The sequence below is a fragment of the Aotus nancymaae genome, unplaced genomic scaffold, assembly GCF_030222135.1.
Source record: "Aotus nancymaae isolate 86718 unplaced genomic scaffold, 86718_ANA_hifiasm-v0.15.2.pri h1tg000006l, whole genome shotgun sequence".
Lineage (NCBI taxonomy): Eukaryota > Metazoa > Chordata > Mammalia > Primates > Aotidae > Aotus > Aotus nancymaae.
The window spans coordinates 71,418,518-71,438,922 of NW_026988417.1; the positions used below are offsets into that span (position 1 = coordinate 71,418,518).

The window sequence follows — 20,405 nt, forward strand, 5'->3', positions numbered from 1 at the left end:
GTGTCCAGTGCCTCCGATGCCCAGACCCGCCTGGAGAGCCGCATGTTCAACATCGCGATCTTACCACAGGCACCTGAAGCACCTAAACTGTCTCTGGAAGCATCTCTCCATATGACTGTGAGTTGAGTGGTAGACTTGGGGTTTCCACTTAAAGGAAGCATGCTGATGGGATTTGATAGAGTACCCTGGTTTTGTATGCAGTAAGTGCCTGGCCTAGATCACAGACTTGGGGGCCAAAAAGTCTAGTGATCACATTTCTCATTGACTTGAAAAAAGAACTTAAAATTCCCAGAGTGAAAGGAAGTTTATACAGAATCCATATTGACCTCCCATCCATCGCTGATGTCCTCTCTACGGTATCCCAGATGTTCCAGGTGTTCTCCTTGAAAATTTGAAGGAAATTTCAGGCTTATGTCCATGAAATCAATATTTGGGTATCATTGGTCCCCCAGATAGAGCACTACCTAGCGGAGAAACTATTATTCCATCTTCTAGAAGTCCTATGAGAAACTTTCCACTGTAAAAGCTTCCTAGAGAATGTGTGTCAATGCTGAATCCAGAAAGATAAATAGCAATTATCCAAGTGAAAATTTGGGGGCACATTGGGAGGAATGGAGAGGTGATGACAAAGGGCACTGCCACCAGTGAAGAGAGCACATGCAGAGACCCACAGACAAGAGAGAATAGAAGGTTTGCAAAATTGCAAACAGTTCAAGAAGATTGGAGAAATTAGGAAGGCAGCAAGGAGGTGTGATGAGGATAAGGAGGTCATCAAGCTATCACAGAAAGCCTCGTGTGCTAGTGGGAAGGAGTGTGTGGCATGGGAAGATGTGAAGCAAGGTGTCAACTAAATTAGTACATGAAGCTTAGTTTAGACAATTAGCAACTTCCCCATGACCCTCAGTCTCTGTTGCGGGGGCTGTAATGCCAAAATCCCTCTTCCAGACATAGCCGCAAGCATATAAGACCTGGTAAATTAATCATCATGGGTCCACATTTTAGTTAGTACCCACACAGTTATGTTCCAAAGTAGTGTATCAGCCTTGAGCCACAACAAAGAGAACAGGTATAGTTTTTAGAAATTATGGGTCTGAGACATGACAGAGACATAAAGGGAAAATAGAAAGTTTTTAATGAATAGCTGGTATTGGCATTTCCACCGTAAACCGTAATTTAAAGAAATCATAATTCAGCAGCACTATAAAGTCTATAATTCATCATTCTGACTGGAGGAATTTGGATCAGAATTTTCTCTAAACTGTTAAGAAAAATGTGCACACACAGGTCTTGCCAAATGCTAATGCAGTGTTATTTTGAGTTTGGAGGAAGAAATGGGCCAGGAGCCAGGAAGACAGTGCTGTTTCCGGCTCTGTCACTGTGGAGCTCTGAAGAGACTTTTCAAGTGAGTTAGCCTTTAGGGGCTTAGGCTGCATACTTGCAAATTAGGTCTGTCCAGTTAAAACTTAGTTTAGTTTACTGTAAAATGTAATTAGCCTACTTTTATGTTACTTAAATATATAGTTTATATATTTTTTGACACGAATTAGGGCCATTACTTTAGAAGATACTTGTGATCTGTAACAAAAATGCATTCTCAATTTAGTCATTTAGTCTCATCTAAGCACGCAAGTTTTGGATATATTTGGTAAATACATTGTGAATGCATATGGTAAATATCTATATGGAATATTTAGTATACTTGTATATGTGATTAAAGGTAGGAATCTACTTCTCCATTCATTCAGTCTCTCATTCATAAACACTTTTGAGCTCCTAATGTATGCCAAGTGCTGTGAAAGACATTGGACAACAATGACCATAAAACACAATCTTTATTCTCAAGGAACTTTAAGTCTAGAAGAGGAGACAAGCAAATAAATAAGCACAGATAATACAATGATAAATGCTATGACACAGCAATGATATGGGAGCAAATGGGATGGCACCAAATCCAGCAGAGCGAAAGAAAGGGTCACAGAAGCTTCCTCTGGGGTGAACAGAGCTGGGTGAGTGTAAATTATCTAGAGACCAGGATTCTCAAACTTAATCCTATATTAGAATTGCTATAGAGTTGATGAAAACACAGATTGCACTCACCTCCTTCCCTCTGAGTCCCCAAAGTCCGTTGTATCATTCTTATGCCTTTGCATCCTCATAGCTTAGCTCCCACTTATGAGTGAGAATATATGATGTTTGGTTTTCCATTCCTGAATTACTTCACTTTGAATAATAGGTGAGGAATAAAAGACTAGTAATTGGGTCAGTGCATACTGCTTGGGTAATAAGTGCACCAAAATCTCACACATCACTACTAAGGAACTTACTTATGTAAGCAAATACCATCTGTTCCCTCCAAAAAAAACTTATAGAAATAAAAAAATTTAAAACATTAAAAATTTAAAAAATAAAACACAGATTACTGGAACCCACCGCAGTGTTTTCTAATTCAGTGGATCTGATGTAGAGTCAAGAATTTGCATTTCTAACGAGTCTCCAGGTGATGCTGTTTGATGCTGCCAAGATCACCACACTTGAAGAACCACTGATCTAGACTAAATTGGGGGGAATGTATCACAGGCTTGAGGAGCAGCAGCTGAGAAAAGGTGGAGACATAGGAGATCATGACATATTTGAGACATTACAGGTAGTTCAGTTAACTGGAGCATAAAATCCCTGAGTGAAAAGGCAGTAAGAAATAAAAGTCAGATCATGGAAGACCTTAAGTATAAGATAGAGTTTCCATTTTGTACTGTAAGGCTGTTGGGGCAAGTAAGGTGTTGAGGGATTTGTAGCAGACAAGTGCCATAATCAGATTTTTAATGATCAATTTAGGAAGATCATTCTGGCTATAGGGTAGAAAACATCCTAGATGGGGGCCAGTCGGAAAACAAACAGGCTATTGCAGTCATCTAGAGCAAGAACAATTAGTGGCATGAGCCCATGGTTAAGAGTTCAGGAGATCTTGAAGAGATCTGCACACACATATTCATTGTAGCATTATTCACAATAGCCGAGAGGTGGAAGCAATCAGCAGAGAAATGGATAAAGAAAATGTGAGATACACACACACACACACACACACACACACACGAATATTATTCAACCTTAAAAAAGAAGGAAATCCTGTCACAGGCTACAACATAGATGAATGTTTAAGACATTATGATAAGTAAAATAATCCAATCACAAAAGAACAAAAACTGCATAATTCTGCTTATATGAGATATAAAGTAGAATGTAGTTAAAAGAAGTAGAAAGTAGAATAGTAGTTACCAGGGGTAGAATGTGTGACATGATGAGGAGGGAGAAAGGAGGAGTTGCTCAATGGCTATAGCTTCAGCTTTTCAAGGTGGGAGAGTTCTAGAGATGCATTGCACAACAGTATGCATATAGTCAACTCTACAGAACTATACACTGAAAAATGGCCAAGATGATAAAAAAAAAAAGAGGGAGAAATTAAGAGACTTAGAGACACAGAGGCTTCCTAGATGTGGAAGGAGGGCAAAACATCCAATGTCTGAGGATTTAGGGGTACCTTTCATCAAGATCAGGAATGCACAAGGACTTTCGGTGGGACGCATGACAAGTTCTATTTGAGATGCACTCATGAAGGGTGTGCTGGAGCAGAGTGAGTGAATTCACAGATGTGATAAGTAAGTGGACTGGGGCAGGTCTGCTGGGTTTCACAGCTCATTGTAGGAAGTTGGCTTTTCTTCTGGTTAAAATGGGGAGCCATTGCAGGGAGTTAAGCAGAGGTCTCATGTCCTTGTGAAAGGATCACACTGGCTGCTGTGCTGAAAGGGAGTGTAGGAGAGGCAAGAGCAATTGGGAGGCCACTGGGGTAATCCTGGGGAGAGACTGTGTCCCTGAGCAGAGTGGTAGCAGTGGGGTGGGAGAAGCAGCTGGCCTCTGGATATATGCAGAGGTAACATGGCCATTATGAAAAGAATTATTTTGTAATCTTCTTTTGTTGACAGATATATCATTTTTAAAATGTCTTTTGCAATGATTTCTATGAAGTATAATCTCCCATTTCTTACTATATTTAGTTGATAAATATTGAACATTCTAAGCAGCCAATATTAAAATTGATTATACTTTGATATATCTCAAACTCAATATTGCTTTCCTCACAGAATCAAGTCCTTTTTCTATGTAGTGTCTATTTCTATTAGGAGAAAAATAGTATCAATACATTTCAGAATAGACTCTTATCTTGGCTGGGACATATTTCCCTTTCCACAGTCCCATGTCTACAATAATTCCCTCTTTTTATCACTTTATTATTTAGGGGCCTCTAGATTTTCAGAATATCCCATGGTACTCTGAGAATCTTCAGTTGTTATGATAGTTTTGATATTAAAAGGTAGCAAACAGCACTAAACAATGCACAGAGCCTATACTTTTTTGTTTGTTAGTTGTACCTACATGTGTACATGTTTATAGGTGTGTTTAAACATGTTTGGGATAGTAACACCTTATATAGGGCATATATCTTTAATCTGTTACTTGTTTTATTTTAGGGTGAGAGACCAGCTGCTATTCACAATTCTAATTTTCCTTGCTCATTACATTCCAGACCTGAGCAAGGGCCTGAAATATGACTCTTTACTATAGGGGGATTGTTCTAACCTGCAAATTCTGCCTCTCCCCAGGATAAATATGCCTTGGGGACAATTACAAAGCAACTGCAACCTTCAATCTTTTCATGGTTAAAGGAAGAACACCACACCCTCCTCTATGAGCATTACTGAGCCATACTTAATCCATTTCTAAATGAGGAGATTCCATCTGAAAGAAGCAGGGCTTCAAAGAGCAGGAGAGCATGTCACACTCTAACCCACCTTCCGGAGTCAGTTAGGAAGAGCCATGATGAGCTGGATGTTTTTGTTCTGTTTTAGAACAGCATCCCCGACCCAGGAGAGGGCCCCCTGCTCGGGCTAGTTTCCCTTTTCCCCTCTCCACATTGTGTTTTTGCTGCTGTCCCTGACCCACCACCATGCCTAGTGATAGACATCTGAAGCTCTCCTTTTTTGTTTTTAGAGTGTTGCCACTGTTAGTGGGTTATGGATATATACAGGGGAAGGAATAGTAAAAGTTACATATGCATCAGCCCTCTAATATTGCCTCACTCACTCACTGGATTATGAAAACTGGAAGAGAAAAAGCAATATCTAGTTCTTTTTAACAGTAGAAGGAAGAAAAAGAGTAATATTGGCTATGCTATGTTCTTTAATAAACAAATACCTCTTAAATATGTGAATGCAAATGGTGAGCTTTTTTTGGTGTTTGAAGTGGGTTCACTTTTAGCCCTTTGTTCCCAGAAGGTGTCACAGTTTCCATTAGCAAAACTGAGGACCAGGGGGGCAATGCTTTGAAGAATTTCTTGAGGCCAAGACTTAAATATCTCAGCTGAGTCCTTAGAACTTCTGGCCAGATTCAACTTAGCCCATTAAGTCAGATGAGCAGCAGTGAGCTATGACCACTGCACTCCAGCCTGAGACAGAGCCAGACCCTGTCTCTTAAAGAAAACAAAAGTTAGAGGAGAGACACAGTGAGCCAGCTGTGAGAAGCAAGATAGGAGAATAGCCAGCTGGGATGCCTCATTTGCAAACATGTTCCACATAAGAAAAAAGTAACAATATCCCCACCGCATGCACTGGTGCAGCCCTGGGAGGCAGCAGGGGAAGAGAAGACTAGGGTACAAGAAAACCTGAAAAGGACTCTCTAACCCTAGGAGGGACCTGAGGCTTGGGAAAAATCTGTAATGCAAGAGACCACATCCTTCTTTTGAACTCTTGAAAATTTTACTAAGTGTAACTAATTTAAAAGCCCAGAGCAAATTTGTTTTTGTTTTCTTAATAAGCTCTGTTTTTGCCTCTGGCTTTTGCTTTTTCATATCATGTTTTCCTCTTTCTTCTTAAACTTTGTTTAGGCTCGAGAAGATGGCCTGACTGTCATCCAGCCTCATTCCCTCTCCTTTATAAACTCTGAGAGGCCAAGTGGAAAGATTGTCTACAATATCACTCTACCTCTGCCTCCAAATCAAGGTAAGATGTGCAGTAAATGATCTTTTGAGTGATGCTATTGTCTTCTAGTTTTTGACCAGTCATAATATCTTTGGAGTTTTATCTGCTTGTATACATAGAGATACTTGTTAAGGTTTCAAGGGATAATAATTATTCGTATTCCTTGCTCCTGTCTTCTAGTTTAGAGCTAATTGAGAGAGAAAAACACTGTGTTCAGAAGGAGATGAATATGATGGCTTTGGCACTGACAGAGCATGCTGGATGGAGAATGTACATGTTGCTGGGTTGAGCTCCCCTCCCATGTACTGGCAGAACTGGACACATAGCCATTGTCTCTGTAGGGCCAGGGCCTGCCCTAGTGAGATTATAATGGGAGAATGGACCACAGTGAGCATGTATTCAGGATAAGGAGGTCTGCCAGGGAGCCCAAAGCGGGCTGAGCCACACATATTCAGTTCCTTCCCCAGTTGGATACGTTACTCCTCTTCCTATCCAGGAACATGGGAATGTAGAACTATAGTCAGAGGAGATGTGGGGCCCTGCCATCAGTCCCCAGCCTTTAGATCTCTTGACTTTCATCTTAACAAATAAGCCTATGCCTGTATTAGTCCATTTTCATATTGCTATAAAGAAATAACTGAAATTGGGTAATTTATAAGGAAAAGACGTTTAACTGGTTCATGGTTTCACAGGCTATACAGAAAGCATGGATGGCGAGGCCTCAGGAAACTTACAATCAGAGCAGAAGGTGAAGGAGAAGCAGGCACATCTTACATGGGTGGAGCAGGAGGAAAAGGGGTAGGGGAGATGTTATACACTTTTTAAAATCTCATCACTGACTCACTCACTCACTGTCACCAGAAATTGCACCCATGATCCAGTCACCTCCCACCAGACCCTGCCTCTAATACTGAGGATTACAATTGAACATGAGATTTGGGTGGGGACACAGATCCAAACAACATGAAGGTCAGTAGAGGTGTGGCTGCTCCTCACAGCAAGAAGATCAGCCTCTATTAAGATAATTCTCCTCCCACATCTGGGACTGTTCTCCCAACACCAGTCACTGCCCCAAATGTAAGACTCTCACATTATGAAATTTCCAAGGTGAGAGAAAAGTCAGAAATTGAATTCCATTACCCTTTGTATAAAGTCCAAAGAAATTAAAAGTCTAAAAGTCATTCCTCTCCTTTGTAATCTGCTAAGTCATAGCTAATGGTTCTTCCTACATTGCCAGAGTAGAGATAGAGCCCTTTTAAACCAGCAGCCTGGGCTGTCCTCCGGAGAATGGCTGGCTCCCTCTCAGCCCCGCTGAAGGTGAATTAGTTCAACACCAAGCATCATATGTGCCCTCCTTTTAAGGAGTGAATAGGACATGAAAAATGATCACAGCATTAGTTCTGTATCTGAAAAATTTAGAAACAACAGGCAAATCTTCAGCCTCTACAGCATTTATCACAAGCAGTGATCATTGCAAAATCAGTTCTTAGAATAATCAAGATCCATGTTACTGTAGCCAAAGATTATTGCAGAGTCTAAGGAATTTCTGAAGGAAAGAGGTTAGATTGAAAAAAAGTCTTTCTACAGCCTTACCAAGAGACCAGTCTGTGCCAGTTTCTCAAGGACCTTTGAACTGAAACTCAATTGAGAGAATCTCATAATTACATGACCATGTCTATGACTTCTGGAAAATTACCTGGTCTAGGCTATGGTAGGGCAGTAGTTTGCATCTTACTATGTGTATTAGGGTTCTCTAGAGGGACAGAACTAATAGGATAGGCAGATAGATAGATAGATGATAGATAGATAGATAGATAGATAGATAGATATCCATATATAGATATCCATATATAGATATCCATATATAGATATCGCTATATAGATATATGAAGGGGATTTATTAAGTATTAACTCATGTGATCACAAGGTTTCAAAATAGGCCATCTGTAAGCTGAGGAGCAAGGACAACCAGTCAGAGCCCCAAAACTGAAGAACTTGGAGTCTGATGTTCAAGGGCAGGAAGCATCCAGCACGAGAGAAAGATGTAGGCTTGGACGCTAGGCCAGTCTAGTCTTTTCATGTTTTTCTAATGCTTTATTTTTTAAATGTTATTTATTTATTTTTGAGATGGAGTTTCATTCTTGTTGCCCAGGCTTCAATGCAGTGGCACAATCTCAGCTCACTGCAACCTTTGCCTCCTGGTTTAAGTGATTCTCCTGCCTCAACCTCCCAGATAGTTGGGATTACAGGCATGTGCCACCATACCCGGCTAATTTTTGTATTTTTAGTAGAGATAGGGTTTCATCATGTTGGCTAGGCTGGTCTTGAACTCCTGACCTCAGGTGATCCACCTGCCTCAGCCTCCCAAAGTGCTGGGATTACAGGCATGAGGCACCACACCCGGCCTGCCTGCTTTACATTCTAGCCTTCCTGGTAACTGATTAGATGATGTCCACCCAGACTGAGGGTGGGTCTACCTTTCCCAGTCCACTGACTAAAATATTCATCTCCTTTGGCAACACCCTCACAGATGCACTCAGGATCAATACTTTGCATCATTCAATCCAATCAAGTTGACAATGAGTATTAACCATCGCACGATGGTTTATATTTCATGAATCCCAGTCAAAAGTCGTTTGGGTTTCTGATTTTCCCTTTTCTTTAATAACCAGAGAATAGCATACCAAGAGCAACCTGAGAACAGTCAGGTTCTGGAGGATGAAAGACTCCCATCAACAAGAAGAGTGGGCTCTAGTTATTCAGTCAGTGATGAGAATTACTGTTGATGCTCATGCCAAATCTCTTCCTCCCAGGTATCATCGAGCACCGGGACCACCCTCACTCTCCTATACAGTATTTCACACAAGAGGATATTAACCAGGGCAAAGTCATGTACCGCCCTCCCCCAGCAGCCCCCCACCTCCAGGAGCTCATGGCCTTCTCCTTTACTGGTAATGCTCTCCTCTCTGCTTTGAGGCCCCCAATGGCTCTTTGTGGCTCTGCATCACAGGCTTGCCCTAACTCTCCCTGTAATCTTCTGGTCCATTTGGTGCCCCTGCTTTCTAGCTCTTCAAAATAGCTTGAGACCTGTCAGCCAATATGTAGCTTGGGCTCAGTTCCATCTTTTTTTTTTTCGTGTTTTCATGCATGCAGGCATATTTTCAATAAATCATTATTTTGTGCCTCCTGTGTGCCAATCACTGAATGAGGTCTTGGAGCTATAGTGGCAGGCAAAAAGAGGCATGGATTCTGCTCTTAGTGACTGGAGGATATATAAAGACAGAATTTGATAAATAACCCCAGGAATGAATGTTTAATTGCAAACTGAGATAAGAGCTCTGAGAAGGAGGGAGAAAGTTCAGTGGTGGAATTACTCATAACCAGACTGGCCTAGACTGAGAGGTCAGTGAAGATACTAGCTGATGAAGCAAACTGTGTGTATTTTGGATGGTCAGGAAAATGTTCCTGAAGGAAGGGCACCAGCCCCACATGCAGAGGCCTGGAGAAGGAGAGAACGTGGTGTCTGTGTCTGAAATGTGAAGGGTCAGGCAGAGCAGGGATGCATCTGGTGGGAGAGACAGAAGCCACACGTGACAGACCCTTGGAGTCTGTAAGGATTTGGGTTGTTATTCTAACATCAAGAGGAGCCCAGTGGAAGTTTTCAGATATAGGGAACAGCTTTTCATAAGAAACTCTTTAACTGCAGTGATTATCAGTGGACTTGACGAGGAGGCCAGAGTGGATGGCATGAGGGTAAGGGAAGGCCAGCAAGTGTCCTGCAGTACCTCAGGGGAGGTTTCATGTAGACATGGGGCATGCAGGTAACCCTTTGGGATAAAACTAGAATTTGGTATAAGACACCTTTTTAATGGAAGAGAAGACTGAATGGAAGAATAACTAAGTTTCTCATTAAAGCCAGTGTGTGCCCTTCCACAAAGCCTGACGTACCCTTAATCTCTGCCACCCTATCTCTTCCCTTGATCCAGTAATCAAGGTTGCTAACCAGAGGTCAGGTGTTTTAAGTTCCTGCCCTTACATATTTTTATGCCTTGGACTATTCCAAAAATATTAGTGCCTGTTCCTTTTCTTTTCTTTTTCTTTTTCTTTTTTTTTTTTTTGAGTTAGAGTCTCACTCTGTCACCCAGGCTGGAGTGCAGTGGTGCAATCTTGGCTCACTGCAACCTCTACCTCCTGGGTTCAAGTGATTATCTTGCCTCAGCCTCCCAAGTAGCTGGGACCACAGACACATACCACCACACCCACTCATTTTTGTATTTTTAGTAGAGATGGGGTTTTATCATATTGGTCAAGCTGTTCTTGATCTCCTGATCTCGTGATCCGCTCGCCTCGGCCTCCCAAAGTGCTGGGATTACAGGCGTGAGCCACCGCGCCCAGCCACTAATGCCTATTTCTTTCTGATCTTTAAGGTGTATGTACTACATAACACCACGAATATAGGGATATTCTTTTTATACAGTAGCTTTTTTCATACATAAAAGTGGTGATTTCTTATGGTCAGCTGAACATGGTTTAAGTAATTTAGACTTTTTTGATTATGGTAAACATTTAAAGTGATATTTGCCATTATTTAACATAAGTTTAATCTCCCAGAAAACAGTTAACTCTTCAATTAGATTGAAAACCTCTAATATTTAGTAACTGGATAACTAAAGCCCTTGAAAATGTTTATGGGTCTGTAACCCCTATGTTACAAGACCTACTTTATAAGAAACACAGGATATCCTGAGATTAGAGGGAAAGAAAACATGTCAGCTATGGTTGAAGGCATCCACTAAACTTGCCTAAGTTCCTAGAGCCTCTTCAGAGAGAACAGAGTCCTGTGCTGTATAATCTATGGGATAAATGCTGTGAGATAAATCTCTCACATGGTTACAGTGTGTAAATCAATGTCTCGGCATCACTCAGTTCTACAATGGAATTGACCCACCTGAGAGCCCTGTCAGTGATATACGACTCACCCACATGCACTGATTTGTAGGATTTTATGTACTGATAAAATGGTTCTGAATGAATGTGTTATAAATCACACTAACTGCTGTGATATAAAATTACTCCACTATGTGGTTCTTTTTGCATTTAAAATTAATGTTGGCACCATTAAATTCAACATAACATTAGCAAATGACCTGGTGATCTTTCCTTAAATAAGAATAATTTAGATAAAAACATCCTTTACCTTCCTAACTTCTGCCCTATATTTTGTACTTTCCCTATCTCTCTCTGACCCCAAAGTGTTTAATATACTGATTGTCTCTCTTACTCTTTCAGGCCTCCCAGAATCAGTGAAATTCCACTTCACAGGTAAAGATTCATCTAAATTTTATTAGAAAGTAAAATTATTTATTTCCTTATTAGTTCCTTTTTTTAATTCCATCATCATTATTTTTAGCTATTTTCTAAGAACTACTTAAAAACTATATGATTTTTCTTCTAAAACAAGTTTCTTCTAAAATAAACAAAAGGTTAGTTAAATAGTAATAGCTTAACTTTATAGTCATAGGAAAAAAATCTACCAAGGATACTAAAAGTTAATGTTTAAGAGCCAGGCACGGTGGCTGACACCTGTAGTCCAGCACTTTGGAAGGCTGAGGAGGAACAGCACTTAAACCCAGAGGTTTAAGACCAGCCTGGACAACAATGCAATAATTTGTCTATACAAAAAAAAAAGATAGCTGGATGATGGTGGCACATGCCTACCATCCTACCTACTCAGGAGGATCCCTTGAGCCCAGGAGGTCAAGGCTGCAGTGAGAGGTATGATTGCACTACTACACTGCAGTTTGGTGTAGTGAGACCCTGTCTCAAGAAAAAAAGAAGAGAAATTAATGTTTAAGCCCAACTTCAATGTGTCCTAATATCCATTAAAGAGTTAATAGTAATTAAGATTCTAAACCCTGCATCCAGATAACCTGGAGTTCAGTTTGCCCTGGGAAAGTTTCTTACATCTCTGTGTCTGAATGCCTCATTCATAAATGGGGATAATAATAATAAATGTAAAGCTCCAAGAACAATTATTGCTACATATCATTCCTATTTTATACTCAGCTAATAAACAGTGGTTGTATAAAAGTCTTGAATAGAACCATTCATGTAATGCCTTGTTACTGGAGGGAAAAGGCTTACCACCCAGAGGTTTGTTGAGAAACTTGTGTATGGAAGGAAGATCTCTGAATTCTAGTTTTAGCTCATAGTGCAATAGAAGTAGGGTGCCAATCAGCAAAAGCAGAGTCAGACCTTGTATCTATGCTGGACCGCCATAGGATAAGCTGCTTTCTTGTATAGGTCTAAAGTAAGTATGATTGACCATAAATAGCATCGTTAAATTGCTGTTTAGATGGGATTGACTATTCCATTAGAATCTACCATCCATGACCCCTGTTACATTTCATGGAGGGAAGAATGTTAGCAGTAGAGTCGCCTCTCTGTAACTCCCAGCTCTTCCTTTCTTCTGTGAGGATTAAAAATCACACTTGAATCAATAGTAAATTTTGATGTTGTGCTACTGTTGATATGAACCCACTATTAGCTCATTTCTAGTCACAAGCCTTTATGTATTCATACAATCAGTAATGATATATAGCAGATTTTTATATTTTATAAAACAATTTACAATAAAAATTATCTTCTTTAATTCTTAGAACAATATTTTAAGGATGGATATTTTTATTCAGCATTTTAAACCTGAGGATTCCGAAAGTAGATAATCTGGCCGGGCACAGTGCTCACACCTGTAATCCCAGCACTTTGGGAGGCATGAGGAGGGAGGATTGCTTGAGCCCAGGAGTTCAAGACCAGCCCAAGCACATAGTAATACTCCCTGTAGTCTCAGCTACTCAGGAGGCCAAGGTGGGAGGATTGCTTGAACCAGGGTAGTTGAGGCTACAGTGAGCCTTGATTGTGCCACTGCACTCCAGCTGGGTGACAGAGTGAGACCCTGTTTCAAAAAAACAGTAGATGATCTTCTCAGATTTCCACGGCTGGTAGACATTAAAACCAGGATTTTAATACAAGTTTCTCACTTGCAGCATGAGCATGGAATAGCTAGCTTAGTCTGACATGTATGTGTGTTGGTTACGAAAAGTGGGTGTCATGGTAGTGTGCCAGTTTGGTTTCCAAACCTCAACTCTTACCTGAAAGCTTGAGTAGGTAAAGGGCTAACAATCAACTTGTGTAGGACTTTAAGTCGAATGATCCTTGAACCTATTATTTAGCCCCATGGGATTAGACCTTGAACTGACCTTAAATTATCTTGCTTCTGTCAGAGGTTCCTTTTTTGTTGATTTTAAAGAAGAAAAACTCTTGGTACCTAGTAGAAAGCCATGTCCTTTAGCAGAGTTTTGCGAGAATGAGTTTTAAATTGGGCAGTTAATGAATAAGCCAGGAAAAAGCCCAAGAGCTGACATCAATTCATAGAATGAGAGGGAACAGCCATTTTGGTAAATCAGCTAAAGTGAGAAGGAAAGCTGATGTTCCTGAGACCTGACTGTCTTTAAGACAAGTGCAGAATCTCTGGAGAGCAGATCTGAGCAAGGTGCACACTTAGGGCAAGTGATGTTCTCAGGGGGCATTTAGCCCAAAAAGGAATTTGACTGTTTCTCAAAGAAATCAGAGACATTCCTTAAAGAGAGGGCTAAACATACAATTGCTGACATTTTGATTGGAAGTTTATATGATTGCTTGCAAAAGCCTGTGCCCAAGTGATAGCTTGTTACGCAATATGCACCAGAAAATAGCTTTCTTCCACTTACTTACAGAGGCAAGAATATGCTTTGGTCACACTGAACAGCTGTATGATATGACCAAAGCACTTGAATTTTGTGCCTTTTCTCTCCTCCTGTAAAATAACGATGTTGAAAGCTCGCTGGACTTCCTTCCTGCTATGGTTGGAATGTTCCTTCCAAAACTCATGTTGAAACTTAATCCTCAGTGTGGCAGTATTGAGAGGTGGAGCCTTTACAAGGTGATTGAAACCTGAGGGCTCTGCCCTCATGAATGGTTTAATCAGTAATGGATTAGTGGATTAGTGGTTAATCACTGGAGGGGAGCGGGTGGCTTTCTAAGAAGAAAAAGATTTAAGATAGCACACTCAGCCCCCTTACCATGTGACTCCCTACACTGCCTTGGGACCCTTCACAGAGTCCCCACCAGCCAGAAGGCTCTCACCAGATGTACCCCCTCAACCTTCATATGTGAAAGAAATAAATTCCTCTTCTATAAATTACTCAGTTTTAGGTTTTCTGTTATAAGCAACAGAAGATGAACTGAGACATTCCCACTTAAAAATAAAAATAATATAAAATATAAAGTAAAATAAGGTTGCATTTTGCAATTATTTCTTAACTTAGATTACAGGGACCTCAGAGAATCCGGAATCCACTAAAATTAATGAAAAAGTTTGTATGCTTGTCACCAAATCCCCAATAGTTAAGAGCCATCTGTCCCTATTTTTGAAGATTCAGAGAGGAGACTGAACTTAAAGAAGCAGTGACAATAATTTTGACACTTGTCTGAATGACCAGAACCATAAAACCTTCATTCACATATGGATAATGTCATCTCACCTTCAGTAGGGCTGTTTCTGGGCATCTCCAAGACATGGAGTATACCTTATAAAATTTAACCATATCTTTCAGATCTGTCTCAAGGAAAAGACAAATCTAGAATTTGAATAGAGTAATTATTACAAGTCACTGAGCAATGCTCAACTTTGCTTATGCAATATTCTTGCTGGCTTGTTACTAATTCCAGAAGAAAGAGAGGGATGAAACCAGTTTCTCATAACCAACACATAGGCAAGCTTATCACACATTTAAAATAGTTGACAGTAAAGTTTTCTTAAAGACCACACAGATAAACACATTGATGAGTCAGTGATGCAGATATTCCCCCAAAACTGGCATTTAGGGAAAAGATAGGGTATTCAGTTATGGAAAAGTGGAAATAAGCATCAAAGTCAGGCAGTTCTTCTCTCACATTTCCTTCAGGGATGAGTGTTCACTTGGATGTCAAAAAGTCCAGGGAAATAAAATCTTAAGGTTACTGTTTTGTTCACTGTTTATGGCATTGTATATCATAACCAGGCAAAAATGGATCTGCTTACTTCCACACTAATGCCATTAGAGACATTGGTATGGGTATTGCATGTCCTTTTAAAAAATATTCTTTTTAAAAAAAAGTTATTATTTTTATTTTTTTATTATTATACTTTAAGTTCTGGGGTACATGTGCAGAACATGCAGGTTTGTTACATAGGTAACCTGTGCTTGCTGCGTCCATCCCCCCATCATCTAAATGTTAGGTATTTCTCCTAATGGTAGCCCTCCCCAATCCCCCAACTCCATGCTATCACTCCCCTAACTCCCCCATCCCCAACAGACCCCAGTGTGTGATGCTCCCCTCCCTGTGTCCATGTGTTCTCATTGTTCAACTCCCACTTATGAGTGAGAACATGCAGTGTTTGATTTTCTGTTCTTGTGTCAGTTTGCTGAGAATGATAGTTTCCAGCTTCATCGATGTCCCTGCAAAGGACATGAACTCATCCTTTTTTGTGGCTGTATAGTATTTCATGGCATATATGTGTCACATTTTCTTTATGCAGTCTGTCTTTGATGGGCATTTGGGTTGGTTCCAAGTCTTTGCTATTGTGAACAATGCTGTAATAAACACACATGTGCATGTGTCTTTATAGTTGAATATCTTGTAATCCTTTGGGTATATACCCAGTAATGGGATTGCTGGGTCAAATGGTATTTCTAGTTCTAGATCCTTAAGGAATTACCACACTGTCTTCTACCATAGTTGAATTAATTTACACACCCACCAATGGTGTAAAAGCATTCCTATTTCTCCATATCCCTCCAGTATCTGTTGTCTCCTGATTTTTTAATGATCGCTGTTCTAACTGGTGTGAGATGGCATCTCAATGTGGCTTTGATTTGCATTTCTCTAATGACGGTGATGCTGAGCTTTTTTTTTATATGTTTATTGGCTGCATAAATGTCTTCTTTTGAGAAGTGTCTGTTCATATCCTTTGCCCACTTTTTGATGGAGTTGTTTGTTTTTTTTCATGTAAATTTGTTTATTTGTAGATTCTGGTTATTAGCCCTTTGTCAGATGGGCAGGTTGGTTTCTCTTCAGATCGTATAAATCTTTTGCCTTTTATTAAAAATATTCTTTTCTAATCAGACATAGACATGCCATTTCTAAAAAAGTACATGAAAGAACATACCTATCTAGAACATTAAGGGAATGAATTGAATCAAGAAATATTTCCATAAACAAAAACGTATACCAGTAGCATCTAAGGTACAGATTTTGTATTACCTTCCTTTCCACTAACATATATCAAGATCACCTTTGTTGTGAAAGTAGCCTCTTTGAATGATTTTGTTATTATGGTTATCTTTTTTCTTATCCATAGAAAAGAAAGTTCACAGCATCTTGCTTGCTTATTTTTTTCATTTGTAAATGTCTCTTCAAAGTGTTAAAGTAATGTAAAAAAGTTTCTAGCTACATGCTTGTGGAAATGCCTGAAGATGACCAGACTGCAAATTGATTTGTGTGTGTATGTGTGTGTGTGTGTGTATATGTGTGTGTGTGTGTCTGTGTGTGTGCGTTTATCCTTCCTAGTTTCGGACGGCGAACACACAAGTCCGGAGATGGTCCTCACCATTCATTTGCTTCCCAGTGATCAGCAACTACCAGTGTTCCAGGTCACAGCTCCACGGCTGGAGGTCAGCCGAGGAGGCAGCACTTCTGTAGGTAAGAACTCGGAGCCTGATAGAAACATGGCTTTGGAAATGGGACCAGATCGCTGCCCTTCTTCAAACCTCTTGATGGTTGCCAGAAAAAAGCAAATTCCTCTTTCAGAAGTTGCCTGTGTTCTCACCTGTATCCTTCCTCCTGCCCATTTCCATGCAAACAGAAGCCACACAGAGAGAAGGAAATGAAGCCTTCAGAGGCCAGTGCTCGGTGATGGAACACAACACAGAACTTTTTTTCTAGGAGTTTGCTTTGTTGCCATCACTAAAATATAAAGTAACAGAGAAACAAGGAGAACATAGAGGGGAGTGGGATTTCAATGACGGCTCTTGTTTCTATTTAGAAAGTGAAGAGTAGCAGGAGAAATGACAGGTCACAAGAACCTTCAGAAGTTAGAGTTGGCCCTGTTATTTTGTATATAACTCTATGTACTAATTAATGTATAGAAATTTATTGTTTTATCAAGAACATTTTACTAATAAACAGTAGGTATTGTGATTTTTGTTAGGTGTGTTCTACAGATCCTTATCCAGTTGCTACGTATGGGTTTTTGCCTGAAATCAGTTATTATCAAACTTGCAAATAAGCTGTGTGTACACAGACAACTGTCACTTTAACCCAACACCTCACCTTTGTGATCATTGCTCAATTTGTTTTTTTGTAGCTTTAGAAAAATAAGAAGGGATGAAACAATGAATGCCCAACAGATTATAGGAGGATTTTCAGGAAGAAAATCTAACCCAGCTGGTCAGGGATGACCTACCTATGGGCTTCCTCTGTGCACACTCTCATTTGTATGGAAGAAAAAAGGTGTTCTAAATTCAGAACTACCTTACGTGAACTTTTGGAAGAACCTACTTGCAGTTTGGAAATGGACTGTATAACCTGTTTTCACTCTTCTGTGCCTGATTGGAATGAAGCAGTGCTTTCTGATAACAATCAGATTACCCACAATGTGACTGCTAGCCTAGTCTGTGGCTTTAATATATACAGAGTCTACCGTCTTTAATGTGCCCTTTCTCTCTCCCCACACTTCCTTCTCCTGCTGCAGGACTTGAGGTGATAGTAAGAGATGCGGATGCTGCGCCCGAAAAACTCTTCTTTGAGCTTCGGAGCCCTCCACAGCATGGTGTGCTCCTGAAGCACACAGCTGAGTTCCACAGGCCAATGACCACAGGTAGCTACACACTCTGTCGCTGACCTGCTTGGAAGAATTTTTGCTCTACAGTCATTTTTATGTGTCTCAGACAAGAGCAAAGTATCTTTGCAATATAGACTATGAGGAGCTATTTCATTTTGTGTATAGTTTCATTGGCTTTGATATTTGAGACTTCTTCCTGTTCCCACTTCCACCTCTGCCCCACACCTGCCCCTGACCCCACCTTGAACACTGTGAAGCTGGTTCCTTAAACTATAGGTGAAATTGGGTGATTTCTGAAACTTGGAGTAAATGCGTTCAAAATGACACCATATGAGGGATCAGCTGCTGGTTTCCTAGCACTGTTCATGGAGATGAATCTGTCTTAATTTGGTGTGTGAATCTTCACAATATTTTTAGTGCTATGACTCTGATAGCGTTAACTACATCTATCTTCATCTATTAAAAAAAGGAACACAGTTTTTGAAGTATTATCTATGCGATGTAACAGTATGGTAATGTGATTGGCTTTCCAAAATAATTCTTTTTGTGCTTCCTCTGATTATAAAAAATAATGTATGTTCATTATTTACAAGGTACAGAAAAACACAAAGAACACTAGTAAATCTAATTTTTTAATAGTCAGCGCTTATGCATTGAAGTAAATATTATCCTTTTCAAAGCACTCACCTCTGGATGCTATATCTCCTTCCAACAATCTCTACTTTCTCAGAACCTTTATATGATTCCTTTTAGAGATGCAGTAATGCATCCTTCTGAATATTACTGGTGGGCTAATCTTTGTCATTGATAGTAGATGGAATTTTAAAGACCAAGCACAGTAAGCGTTTGGGAGTCACAAACGTAGACTCAAAAATTTACTGAACTAAAGAAATGTCATTAGAATAGATTTGAAACATTCCAGGGAGTTACTTTAGGAACATAACAATCATTGTCTAGTTTCTTTAACATTGCATTTAATCTGTATTTGTGCAATTAACATATAAAATCTAAAGGTGTTGGTAAAAAGTTCATTTTATTACCTTTTTATAGGCATAATGCCACTAGCACCAGTAAAATACAGTAACACAGTGTTGAGATCGAAGGCTTAGAAGATGAATACAGAGAATGAGCAAATTCTTTAATCTCATTACATAGCACTAATTATTAGAACTAATAATCTATCAAAGGATAGAGTTGAATATAATATCCAAGAAGAGCAATTTCACAACTGTGTTCTGTGAAATCATTAGGGCTAATGGCACTAAGAGGCATTTCTCATAAAAAGGGTTCCATGACAAGTTTGAGAAGCTTTAATATTTATATACTAAAATGAATCCTGCAGTATAAAAATATTTTAAATTTTATTTATTCACTTTTTCTCCAAAGGTATGTGAACTTGAAACTTTTTTTACATAACACCTATCAAATTTATCATGAATTAGTACTCCAGACTGCACAGTTTAGGTTTCTAACTTCAAGTATATTTTTTCATTTTTAATTTTAAAATCTTCAAATAAAGCAGACTTCTTAAAGGTTCATCAAGCATAATTTAGTTTCTTAAGTTTTTCAAAAAATTTTCTGTATTAAGATAAGATTCCAAAAGAGTTGTCATAAAGAACAGAGGCTTATCCTTTATTTTTCTAGAACTAGAAGTAATGACTGGATATTATAGAGGCAGATTTTAGCTCAATATGATTAAGAACTTAAAAACAAACCTAAGGCTATCTCCAGTGGAATTAGCTACCTTGGAAAACAATAAGCCTCCCACCGTGAAAGTATTAAAGGAGACACCAATTACCCTTTCTCAAGGGTGGTGTAAAGGGAATCCTATATTAGGCGAGTGGTTGGATAGCTTGTAACTCCCTGAGTTTATGATCCTATATGAACCTTAAAATCCTGAAAACAAATCATGAAAAGCATTATTCCCAGAAGCAACTGGTTTGCAATTTGTTTTATTCCTGGAAGGTGACACTTTCACCTATAAGGATATTGAGAAAAATGCTCTGCAGTACATACATGATGGTTCCTCTGCCCGGGAAGACAGCATGGAGATCTCAGTCACAGATGGCCTCACGGTGACAATGCTGGAAGTGAGAGTAGAGGTGTCACTATCAGAAGACCAAGGACCTCGACTGGCTGCTGGCTCCTCTCTGAGCATTACTGTCGCTAGTAAAAGCACAGCCATAATCACTAGATCACACCTGGCTTATGTGGTAAGTTCTTACATTTGCTCTATTTGTTTTCCACCGCCATTCTTATGAGACAGACTGGACAGTGATGCCATGGCTGAATATTTGGGGCAGCAGGTATATGGTCACATAAAGAACCTTTTTCTCAGCTTTCCTACCTTCCACTCTTAGAAGTAGTTACACTGTTTATCCTGCTTCTCCTAGTGTCTCATAAGCAGAGAAGTGAATGGGCAAATTTTTGATGAAAACACAATGAGTATGTGT

At 39.7% G+C, this 20,405-nt stretch overlaps 1 protein-coding gene across 1 annotated transcript in view; it reads left to right on the forward strand.

Annotated features, from left to right (window-relative positions):
* FRAS1 (Fraser extracellular matrix complex subunit 1) overlaps positions 1-20,405 on the forward strand; it is a 467,548-nt gene that overhangs the window by 340,251 nt on the left and 106,892 nt on the right. Inside the window, exons 32-38 of the mRNA XM_021669641.2 lie at positions 1-117; positions 5,936-6,050; positions 8,843-8,980; positions 11,319-11,351; positions 16,680-16,811; positions 17,863-17,988; positions 19,918-20,165. Coding sequence (XP_021525316.2) covers positions 1-117; positions 5,936-6,050; positions 8,843-8,980; positions 11,319-11,351; positions 16,680-16,811; positions 17,863-17,988; positions 19,918-20,165 — 909 coding nt within the window. The remainder of the gene's footprint in view (positions 118-5,935; positions 6,051-8,842; positions 8,981-11,318; positions 11,352-16,679; positions 16,812-17,862; positions 17,989-19,917; positions 20,166-20,405) is intronic.